The 12,096-nt window shown below is 35.8% G+C and overlaps 1 protein-coding gene across 4 annotated transcripts; it reads right to left on the reverse strand.

Annotated features, from left to right (window-relative positions):
• Nucleotides 1–6,592: 6,592 nt before the first annotated feature.
• LOC104241917 (protein phosphatase 2C 16-like) lies at nucleotides 6,593–12,096 on the reverse strand. Of its 4 annotated transcripts, none has more exons than XM_070171293.1 (5): nucleotides 12,007–12,096; nucleotides 9,908–10,862; nucleotides 9,243–9,602; nucleotides 8,988–9,093; nucleotides 6,593–7,189 (listed from the first exon to the last, which is right to left on the reverse strand). In XM_070171293.1, the coding sequence occupies exons 2-5, from the start codon at nucleotides 10,721–10,723 to the stop codon at nucleotides 6,855–6,857; spliced, it is 1,617 nt and encodes a 538-aa protein (XP_070027394.1). In that variant the 5' UTR covers nucleotides 10,724–10,862; nucleotides 12,007–12,096; the 3' UTR covers nucleotides 6,593–6,854. The 4 variants fall into 4 exon arrangements, with proteins under 4 accessions (XP_070027394.1, XP_070027392.1, XP_070027395.1 ...); XM_070171291.1 differs by having other exon boundaries at nucleotides 11,866–12,059; XM_070171294.1 differs by lacking the exon at nucleotides 12,007–12,096 and adding an exon at nucleotides 11,866–12,000 and having other exon boundaries at nucleotides 9,908–10,590.

Consider the following 12,096-nt stretch of genomic DNA (forward strand, 5'->3'; position numbering starts at 1 on the left):
TGAGACCCATGAACAGAAGATATAATAATATGTCACATGGGGAATCAAGAACACAGAGACCCCTAATATTTCTATGAATAGAGTCGTTTATGAAAACTGTGCATTTGCTTGTTTCTTCTGTATAACTTGGATCATGCCAAAAAGAAAGAAGGGATGGCTTTAACATACCTAGAGTAGGAAAAATTCCGTATAATATTTTTGGCGAAGATTGCACCGTACTCTTTTAAAATCGCAAAATTTTACGTTGCTACGATTCTAACAAATTCTCGTTGGAATTGAATTTAGTTGGAAATTATGCTGGATGGTGGTTGAATCGTAAGGTTTCATAAAACCAATTCTTGTTTGACAGTATCTTGTATAGAATTGAAGAATTAAATTTTGGTAATGTTAAAAACTAGGCTTTATGAGTGTTACACTTGTAAATGCCTTATAATCCTTAAATGGCCACTAAGCCACTGTGACTAAGAGTCATAGGCCACATTAAGTGGCATGCTGCCACATGGGGAGGTGGGGGTGGGTATTATTAAATCTTTATCCATTTGTTAGGTGATTAAGTAATGTCTTGTTACCCGATAATTAATCAATTATCCGTATAATTAAGAATTATCTCAAATTACCTAAAAAATTACTTATTTTTAATATACTTTATACATCATATTATCACGGTCATATGCTACCTTGTATGGTACTAGTTTATAGTTATCGGATATTATCGCTCACCCGTATTTTATCCCAAATCGGTAACCTTCAGCGAAACCCGTTTTCTTTAATTCAACACCAACAACAACAACAATCCAGTAAAATCCCACAAGTGGGGTCTGGGGAGGGTAGTGTGTACGCAGACCTTACCCCTACCCCGAAGGGGTAGAGAGGCTGTTTCCGAAAGACCCTCGGCTCAAGATAATAAAAAGACAAAAGGAGAGAATATTAGATTCACCAAGGAGATCATAGGGAAACAACAACAACAACAACAACAACCCAGTGTAATCCCACTAGTGGGGTCTGGGGAGGGTAGTGTGTACGCAGACCTTACTCCTACCCCGAAGGAGTAGAGAGGTTGTTTCCGAAAGACCATCGGCTCAATAAGACAAAAGGACAAAAGAAAACAATATTAGTAACACCACGGAAACAATATGAAAGAAATATATATATATATATATATATATATATATATGAAAAATAAGAACAACATGAAATCAAGAGGAATGATACCAAGCAAAAGCAAAATAGTATCCTTACCAAACTAGTCCCCCAAAGTTATGACATAAGACAATACTCAGCTACCTCCTAGCCTACAACCTTAATACTCAACCTCCACATATTCCTATCAAGAGGAGATCATAGGGAAAAAGGAACATAAAATGCAGAAGAAAAATGCAAAGCAAAAATAATGGCTAGTAAATGGATCCTGCGTCGAAAATAGAAAATAGTAAGACACGACATTGCCCCTAGCTATCTTAGACAAAACCCTACCGGATTAGGCTTACAAAGGTACAAAGTAACGCAAGACTCAACTACCTCGTTTTCTTTAATTCGTGTACCTTTTATCCTTCATGACACTTACTTCTCGCTTGTTATAAATAGAGTAAATATGTTAACCTCAAGATAATCTCATCCCGAGTCTACGTCGATTAACTGAAGACGAAACTTTTAATGTACGAAAACGGGAGATGTAACATATTTATCATTTTTTTCTTCATGAAATAGTAAATAATATTATTATATAAACCCGTAAACTGATAAATATTCGTGCAATAATATGAAAACAAATAAGTAATAATATAATTAATAGATTAAAAATTTACCTGAATTGTGCACAAATGTTGATTTGATATATGCAGTATTTGTACACAATTCCATTTGAATATTGTTCGTAACAATTGGCAGCATTTCTGAGAATGCTGAAATCTGCTGGCATAGTTGGATCAAATAGAAATTTTGAGAATAATGGATTTTTAATTGAGAAGATCTTGGTGATGGATTTAAGGGCAATAATTTATTTTTTAAAAGAAGGTTTTGGGGTTAGGTATTTTCTAGGAACAAAGTTAATAGTATCTCTTGAAATTTAAATGTTAAATTAAATTTGTAGGAATTTTGCTGCTTGGATAATTTTATAGATTTTCATATTGATAGTTACAAAAGTACATCCAACTTTCACATAACTTAGCAACAAAAATCATAAATAAATTATAAAAAAAAGCTTCAACATCTGTCTAATATAATTAGAAATGCCGCATTTCACAATCATATTCCCAAATTAACCATACTAATTTTAAACTAACTAATTTTATTACATTATTAATTACGTATCTCATCCTAATATTATCAATTGTCTTAAGCAATGTCACATAACTTATTATTAGGTTGTCACTTGGCATAATATGGATCTTAAAAGAAGAAACTGCATAAATAATTTTTTTTGGGTGTAAACGATAGATTACATTAATTAAAAGTTTGCGTACATGTGTTGGTGCTCATGCACCCTAGTACATACAGAGACATTAGTCACGGTATCAGCTAAGTTAGAGTTGTCGTCCCTAATACTAACATGTTGACGACCCCCAGTACTGCAAGTGGTTGGTGCTGCCTTAACAGTAGTCAAAATAGTAGGGTGAAAAGTGTCTGGAGCTATCAAGTTACAAACAAAACATAGTCGGGTATTCTGATAGTTTGGTTCCCGTGCTCATAGGATTGAAACAATGCATTGAGTAGTGGCTCCTAGTTGATCTGCCTGCAACTGACTGGACACAAAAAGTGGCGGTTCAACAAATATTTGTAGAGCAGCATCGCATTGCATCCTACTGCCTAACTTTGCAAGTTGATCTGCTATGCCATTTTGTTCCCTGTACGCATGTAGAACTATTGGATCATGTAGCATCCTGAGGAAGTGCTTGCAATCAGAAATCATATTAGTATATCTAATGTTGTCTGTAGCTAATAGTATTATTACCTCCTGCGCATCAATTTCCACTTCTAGTGGCAATAGTTGCATTTGTACTGCTAGATTTAGTCCTCGTATGAGTGCATGCAACTCTGCTGTGATACAATGTAAATGTGTGACTGGGCCAGCAAAACCCACAATACAAGCACCTAGGTGGTTTCGAATGACTCCTCTGATGTCATCTGTATCAGTGTTACATAGGGTTGCACCATCCGTATTTAATTTGTAAAAATTTGGTTTGGGTGGTATCGATCTAAGGTTTAGACATACCTTATTAGGTTGTGTGGTTTGTGATGCAGCCATGTATGCAAATTCAATAGCTTGATGTAACATAAAATTTGGACTAGTTGTTAGGGATGTATGGTCGTAGAGATTGTGATTATGGGTAAGCCAGATATTCCATAGACTTAATAGTATAAAAGTGTGAGGGTTCAATTTATGTGGGAAGTGAAGTGCCTTTGAATGTATGAGTGGGTGTAGCCAAAGCTTAGGTGAATCCATTGTTGAAAGGTTATTGATGTAACCCTAGATTCCTTTGGAATCCCAATATTGTTGAGAATTAGGGCATGTTAGAAAAATGTGATTTAGAGTTTCATTGGCAACCGTACAGGTAGAACAATTTGCTATTGTTGATATGCCAATAGAATTGAGGTAATGGCGTGTAGGTAGTCTATTATGTTGGAGGAGCCAAAGGAATGTTTTGATTTTTGGTTGGATTGGCAATATCCAAATCCATCTAAAAAGGTTGTGCGTAGGAGTGATGTGAGAGTCGTTATTAGCTAGGGCTTTATACATAGGTTGGATAGTAAACTGTCTGTTGTTAGTAAGGGCCCAAATAGTTGGTCTGATTGGTGTGTGTTTATCGAAAGGTAGTGCTTGTTGATAGTATTTTTTAAGTTTGGAGGAATATCAAAAGGTATATTGGCCCAATTCCATCCATGTGAGGTTAGGATAGTAGAAAGTTTAAAGGTTTGATGAAACTGTGACAGAGGTCCTTGGATTAGAGAGCACAAAAGCGTCCCTGATTTAATCCAGGAGTCTGGCCATAAGTTAATCTTGTGCCATGTTTCAATTCTCTACTGGAGACCAAGTTGACAATGTTCCACCCTTTGAGAATATTTCGCCAAGTTGGCGAGTGATTAGTGATGGATGTTACGGGGGTATTTACGTAATAAAGTCTTAGCCCAAAGATAATGAGGGGTTTAAAAAATCCTTCAAGTCAAGCTAGCAAGCAAAGCGTTATTCTTAGTTCTAAGTGTTTGAACAATCCTCCCCTATCCATGGCGGTTGTAATTTGCTTTATTGTAAGAGATGTAATTTTTTTCTTGTAGCAATTGTACCCCAAAGGAAGTTGGTTGGTACTGTTCCATTTTATTAATGATACTTGTTGGAATATGGATGTGTTGCATAACATGGTTGGGGGAGCGTATTCAGGATTGATTTGACGAGAGTAGTTCTCCCTGCCATGGTCATAAATTTTGTTTTCCGTCCAGCTAACTGATTTTTATAGAAATTGAAAGTCACTCATTTTGGGACGGGAATGAAATATAGGGAAGTCTAAATATTTACGAAAAGAGTTCCCTGCCGTGATTGGGAATGATTGAAGAACAAAGTTCTTATTATTTTGGGAGCAATTTTTTTAGAAAAAGATCATGGATTTTTGGAAATTTATTTTTTGCCCGGAATTCTTAGTAAAGTGGTCGATTACATCTATGATCGCATGATAACTTTTGGTAATGATCTTAAAAAGCAGAATTATGTCATCTGCAAAGAATAGATGTGCAAGTTCGGGGCCAGTTTTCGAAAGATGGATAGGTTGCCAGTTGAGATAGTCCATTGATATAGTACTACTACGCGAGAATATTTCCATATACATTATGAAGAGGTAAGATGACAAAGGATCCCCCTGACGAATAGTTCGAGAAGGGTTAAAACAGGAATTGCGGGTTCCATTTATTAGAATGGAAGTAGAAGTAGTAGTAATACAGGACATGATTAAATACAAACTTAACTAATTCCTGAATCCAAGGACGATTTATTCATTAAAAAGAATAAGCATAGCAAATCGTAACTTTATGAACAACATAATATTAAAAGAGGATGATAAATGGAACTAAGAAAGAGGTTCTTTTTTATCAGGTTGAGAAATATATAATATAACCTTCTCTTGACCTTGGTCTTGCCCAAAGTTCTTGAAAATAGCCTTCCCCTTTCAATTGCTATTCTTCCAAGTTCTTTAATCTAACTGAGGACTTACATATAGTCCTATCACAAAAAGATAACTGCACATAAAATTAAGTTCACTTTAGTTTAGTTCTTCGTGGATCCAAATACCTATTTTAACAACATTAGCGAGCACTCCTTATTGATGAAGTTAGAGTTCCTACAACATATTTAGTGTCGATGGTTTAGTTCCTACAATATATTTAGTGTCAATGGTTTGTTGAGGCTGCTATTCCTAAATCACATATCAAAAATAACAAACTCTTGCAGAAGACACTGCTACATTCTCCGGTGCTTATACACCAAACGGTGATGCATCAGTCAAATGTGAACCTGTCCAGTTATTTGTGCTCTTTGGAGCCAGTTGTTTATGTAACCGATAGGTTGCCAGTTGACATAGTTGTGGGGTTGAACTTTCGGGTGATCTATTATTTTATATAAAATGTATCAGTATTTTTATAAAAAAAAATTATCTACATAATATGGAATAAGCAATGATACATAATTTAATTTTTGAAAATTTAAATTAAAAAAAAAAACAATCATTACTTGACGTAACTAACTTTGTCCTAAAATTGTCAAGTGATTTTTTATTATGATGTCACTTGGCTTACTATGGTGTCTTTGTCTCTCCTTTTATTACACATAGAAGATAGATAGACATAGATATATAAATAGATATTGATATAGATATAGACTATCATATTAGGAATAAACTACTCCCAAATTCAAATTAAAAGTTTTTTTATTTTTTATTTTAAATAATTTTAAAACTCCAACTTAAAACTACTCCTCCATTTGAATTGGTAGTTTTTTTTTATTATTATATATTTTCATTTTTATAGATAATCATAAAATATCTATATTTATTAATTCAAAATTTAAAATTCAAAAAAAAAAATTAGTTAGAAAGGTAGTTTATTTTGTCTTAACAATGCCACTTAGCTTTTTCTGGTTATGCCACTTGTCTTAATATGGTGTTTTTGCCTCTACTTTTATTATATATAGATTTTTGTGTTCCAGTTTTCTTCATTCTTCATCCATGAAAATTAATTAAATTTTAATTAATGTTTACATTTTAGAGTTTTCGTCCAACCTAGGAATCTATACATAAACTACTTATAGGGAATTGAAGTTAAGATGCTATTGACCCGGATACAATCTATCTGATTAAAAAAAACAAATAACTTTATTTTTATTCAATTTTGAGCATTACCTCTGTAGGTAAAGAAATTAATGAATTAACTAGTGATGCCAACGTCATCATTGAATTATTTTTTCCATAACCGTGGAATACTGTTCCGGATTCTAATATATATTGAGTGAAATTGTTAATACAACGGATTTGAACTAAAGCTACTACGGGTTCAGGCGAATCCGTAACGGCTGTTGTGGCTTTTCTTTTTTATCATAAACTAAACAACGGAAGAACAAAGAACTTGCATCTTTGATATTGCTACAACATGCTCAATTTACATAGCCACTTGCTGGCATAACAACACCAAAAATTTGGATAAACGTCATTTGTTAAACTGTTTTTCTATAAATACATGCTAAACACTATTCTCATACACAGACCTTAAGCCCATAAAAAAATGGATGGACCGAGTTATGTAATAATGAGATTATACCCCATAGCCGTATATAGATTTATACTAAAAACCAAAGTGCGGGTGAACATTGTCATCTCTTAACATTTGCTCTTGAACTTCCTTTGAGCTTTAAGGTCCACCACAATCACAGATATATTGTCTTTGCTACCTTTTTGAAGAGCCATCGTCGAGAGATACTCTGCTGCTGCTTGTGCAGCAGGATCAACTCCTTGGCCCCTTTCCGGCAGAGGATTAGTCCCATTCTTTTTGTGCCATAGCAGAATTCGTCGTCTAGCTACTTCACAAGCTTCCTCATTTGACATGACATCCCACAACCCGTCACTAGCTAAAACTAGGCATTCGTCTTCTCTGGCTCGTGGTACAAACATAATTTCTGGTTCGGGTATAATCCATGGTTTCAAGTATCTGTCACCTGAGGATAAAAAAAGGGGTATACACGAATAAAAAATTGACTACCAAAATGATGAATATGCATTGTGATTATCAGACATCGCATAAGGTGGCAACCATTTCCACAAACAAATCAAGTTTTGTTTGGTAGAAATTGTGACGATAATCAGGATTCAAGAGCATAATTTGACTCAACAGGATGATATGGAAGAGACTGCAGAACGACATGACACCTTGACATATACTCAATATAAAAATCAAGTCAAACATTTACTCTTAATGACGACACAAATCAAGTTAGACATACTTTCGAGATTGCAGAGGTAGGGCCATAGAAGGATAAATGTCTTTGCTCATTCCCAAATTGTATTCCTAGATTTTATTGATCACGGGAGTACTTACTGATGGCAATCAGAGAAATGCCTGTTTATACTGTTATATACGTTTCTATGAGATGTTCCCAAAAATTTCCTTATGTTATCCTGTCCACTAGAAGTGAGAATTTGGAAAGGCAAAAACAACTACTACTACGCCTCAATCCCAAGCTAAGTTGGGGTCGGCGATATGAATCCTCACTATCCATGAGGCTCTACTTAGATCCAACCCGATATTTAAAAAATTTAAGTTCTCTAGACTAGTTTTCCCTACGTTTTCTACTGGCATAATAATCTCTGACAAGAAGACACCTAGGCAACATTGAACCTAAAATAACATAACAAAGCGCAGAAAACATCTTCTGTAACAGCAGCTGTCTTCTAACTTGGGCAATAATAGCTGAATCTCAGCTTTAGCATGCATAATCTGATGTACATTCCCTAAAAATCCCACAAATTCTCTTTTTTATGGATACTACCATGAAATTTCTACCAAGTCACATTTCACCATACTACATTTACCAATGTTTTTTGCAGTAAATCTCATTTTTATCTTCAGTTCCTTATTTCTTTGTGTTTTTTTTCTTTTATTGATTGTTTCCCAGAGAATTCAATTTGTCTAGTTCCTGAAAAGTGTTAGTTAGACCTACAAATGCTTAGACTCAATGCATACTTAGCTTAAAAAAATGGGGCACAATGGACGAGAAAGATCCATATAGGTAATTGGAGTAGTTGGGAATAGGTTTTAGACTTGGTAGAGAACTTTCAATATTGTTGTTGTTATTACTACTACTATTATTATTATTATTACTATTTTTTTTATATATATATATATATATATATATATATTTACTTTCACTTTTACTTTATTTTGGTAATGATGATGATATGAGTGGAGCTTACAGAAAAAAAAATGAGGATTCATATTGGTGACCCCAACTTGTTTGGAACTGAGGCGTAGTTGTTGTTTTCGTTGCTGAAAAGTTTTAGTTCATGTTTGAAGGAACTAATGATCAAGGAAGCTATATCTCAATCTCCTTACAGATCAAATAGTAAGCATTTCCCTGTAACAGGAACTCAATGCCATGCAGAACAGCTTAAATAGAGGATTAAATGTAGAGAGTATCTCCAACAAAAACCAGATGAAGAGCTCAGTCGGCATATATAATGACCTAAGGTCAGGAGCCAATGTAGTTTATTAATTCAAATGCAAACTAGTCATCATTTGTCATAGTTATAGACTAACAGGACCATGTGTGATCACTAAGGAGCATTTTGGATTATGGTGAAGCAAATAGAATTCTCCAAATTTAACGGACTGTCAAGACGAGAAGGTAGCCGTCTGATGGAAGCCAAAGAAAACAGGTATCAAACAAATCCATTGCACAGCACAGCATCAGTAGATAATACTCAATATATGCAAGCTGAAAGTTTTAGTAGACCAACCAATAGATCTTGACATTGCAAGGACGCCAAAAACACGATGTCCATTCCACTGAATGACCTTGCCACCAGATGCTTCAATTCTAGCATACTCATCTTCTCTGCTTGGCTGGTAAAAGAATACAAGGTAAAAGAGTGAGATGGTAATGGATCAACCACATTCTTTCCTGCCAGAATAAGACAAGCGTGTATGTGAAAAAAAAGAAAAAGAAAAGGGAGAAGAAGGAGACAAAAGGTAATGCTAAATGTGTGATTTACTTTATGATCAATTGACAGTGCCATTGCTTCTTTGCCACGATAAAGGACTGCTCTTGAATCCCCACAATTAGAAACTACAATATGAGATGAACATATCACCGCTACAACCGCAGTGGACCCCACAGTTTCCGGGGCAATAGGTTCAGAGGCGCAGCTAGTGGTATCTATGTTGTCTTCACCGGGATCACTGTTCACTTTCCCCCCAACTTCATCGTCAACCTTGAGAAAGCAACTAGTAAAGACCTTCTCCCACTGCACCTGACGTGTGTCCTTTGCACTCCCGTCCACCATATCATCTTTGAAAAGTTTTAACTCCTCAACTAATGCTAAATGAATGCGTTTGCAGCAATAATCCGCAACCTGCATGACAAAACAGCAGTCAGTTATATTAAACTTAGTTCTCATTAAGTCGACTTGATGAGGATTTAAACTGATGGTAGAACACATAACCAGGTAGTTCGACCTGGAGAACTAGGTTAAATTGACACATTTTGATCTTACTGAAATACTACACAGCTGAAATTATGGGATGAAGAAATGGTTGGTGCACTGTGTACAAGATACTTGTAAGGTCCGAAATAAATGATGTATGGAAAATTTGATTATTCTAAGGAGTATTTAATTGGCTAATCAATCAATATAGACACATAAAAGAAACACTATACCTGAGATCCTCCATGACCATCATATACACCATAAAAATGAGATGTCAGGTGACTCAAACGTTGACTTAGTCCGTCAATCACACGATCACCAATAAACATTTTGATAGGTATTTTCATGAAATTAGGAACAACCATAAGAGCATCCTCCATCTCTGGTCTCTTTCCACAGATAGATACAGAGCCCCAGAGTGGCACGCATTCCAATTCAAACACACTCTTGACACTTTCTTTGACAGGTTCATTCTCACTAGGCAACGGAAGAGCCACTACGGATGCCTTTAGCGTAGGGCCAGTAGTAATTTCATCATCTGGGATAGCAGCAACGGCGGACAGATTACTGATCTTTCTCTCAAAACTCCTTTCCTCCAAACTTATGACTTTGGCAAGTATTTGACCATTGTCAATACCCTCGATTTCAACAGCAATTGGCAAACTCAACTCCGAGCTAGCGCCCAGTGGCAACAACTCCTCCCCATTAATTACACAAGGATCCTCTCCAACAGATAAAATCTCGTCTTCTTCATTTCCCTGAATGATGCTATCGCTAACAATCAGGCCATTTTCAGCTCCCAATACAGTCTGCAATGGACCACAAAAGGGAACTCTACCCACCTCAGCTTTCATACCGTTGCTATTTCCATCCCAACTGGTATTGGGCTCAACATGCAACAAAGATGGATGATCTGAAAGTAAGCTAGCTGTGTCAGTCACTAATTTGAGCCTTGTGATTTCCATATTGTTCGAAATTGCAGGGTTATCACAGATAGAGGTGCTTAAGCTGAGTGTAACAGCAACAGCTGGAGACAACTCCTCCATTCTTTCTAGAGGAAAATAATATGCAAAAGCTACCAATGAATCTCCCCAAACTAGCGAGTCAACCACATTAGCCCATGAAAGCCCCTTCCGCGGTTCCACCAACAGATTTGCACCAAGCTTTATGTTTCGCAGAGTAGGACTGCTTTAAAGGAAAATTCACAAGCGCGATAAAATAGCTAATTAAAAGCACAAGAAGACGAGCTACGAATCCACAAAAATGGTAAAAGACAGCTAAACTAAAAGCAAAAAAAGATGAGCTAGGAATCCACAAAAATGGGGAAAGACAGCTAAATTAAAAGCACAAGTAGATGAGGTAGGAATCCAAAAAAAGGGGGAAAGACAGCTAATTTACAAGTGCAAGGAGATGAGCTAGGAATCCACAAAAATGGGGAAAGACAGCTAAATTTAAAGCAAAAGGAGATGAGCTAGGAATCCACAAAAATGGGGAAAGACAGCTAAATTTAAAGCTCAAGGAGATGAGCTAGGAATCCACAAAATGGGGAAAGATAAAACTGAATGGGCAAGAAGATCTCAGTCAACAGTACTCTACAAGAAATAAAGGGTACACTAAAAAAGACCAAATAATAAGTGGAACAAGCTCCAGATTAGTGAGACAAACAAGGGTATGAGGGAGATCTGCAGCTGTAAACAGATCCAAACTTCTTGTAAACTAGAATTATGCAATTCCCTTTAGGAGAAAAAATCAAGAACAAGAAGAGCAAATCCTATCTCCACCACCACCAACCCTTAAATACACAACAACATGGGGAAAACGACAAAATCAAAGCCTTATCCACAAATTCAAGAAAGGAAAGCAAAAGAATCATGGAAAAAGAACCTAGGAGAGGTAAAAAAACAGACACCTAAACAAGAATCACAAGAAAACCCTAAAAAGATACAACCTTTTTTGCCACATGTAACTTGGGTTTCATGGATCTGAGGTAACTCATGTCCACCTCTCAAAATATGAGTCATTTACTAAATAAATTCTCTTCTCCCTCCAACCCAACCGAAAAAAAAAAGAATCTTTTTACAACAGATTCTAAGGAGCAGTACAAATTATCCAAGTTGCCTAATATAACATAAAAAAGCTGCCAAATTTACTAAAACTTCAGCTCAAAACAGAGGAAAGTCATGCTTACCAACAAGAATCCTTTTATCAAACAGCTTGCAGGCTCTTAACTATGGCCAGTAAAGAAATGCCTCATTCTCAAGATTTTTATTTTTTAGAAGATGCACATGAGAGAGAAATTGAACAAAGGGATTCAAGAAAAGATGTTTACCACTTGGTGTACTCCAAAAGAGGACACGTGTAGATACAATTATCTAACTCCAATCAATGCACCAGACAGACAATGCTTATGAATTGTTTT

Source organism: Nicotiana sylvestris, chromosome 3, assembly GCF_000393655.2.
Source record: "Nicotiana sylvestris chromosome 3, ASM39365v2, whole genome shotgun sequence".
Taxonomy (NCBI): Eukaryota; Viridiplantae; Streptophyta; class Magnoliopsida; order Solanales; family Solanaceae; genus Nicotiana; species Nicotiana sylvestris.

Coding starts and splice junctions, on each gene's coding strand:
- LOC104241917 (XM_070171293.1), bottom strand. CDS start 10,723: ATGGAGGAGTTGTCTCCAGCTGTTGCTGTTACACTCAGCTTAAGCACC. Junction 9,094..9,242: donor CACTGTCAATTGATCATAAA/GTAAATCACACA, acceptor TTCTTTTACCAG/CCAAGCAGAGAAGATGAGTA. Junction 7,190..8,987: donor TGCAATGTCAAGATCTATTG/GTTGGTCTACTA, acceptor TTTTATCCTCAG/GTGACAGATACTTGAAACCA.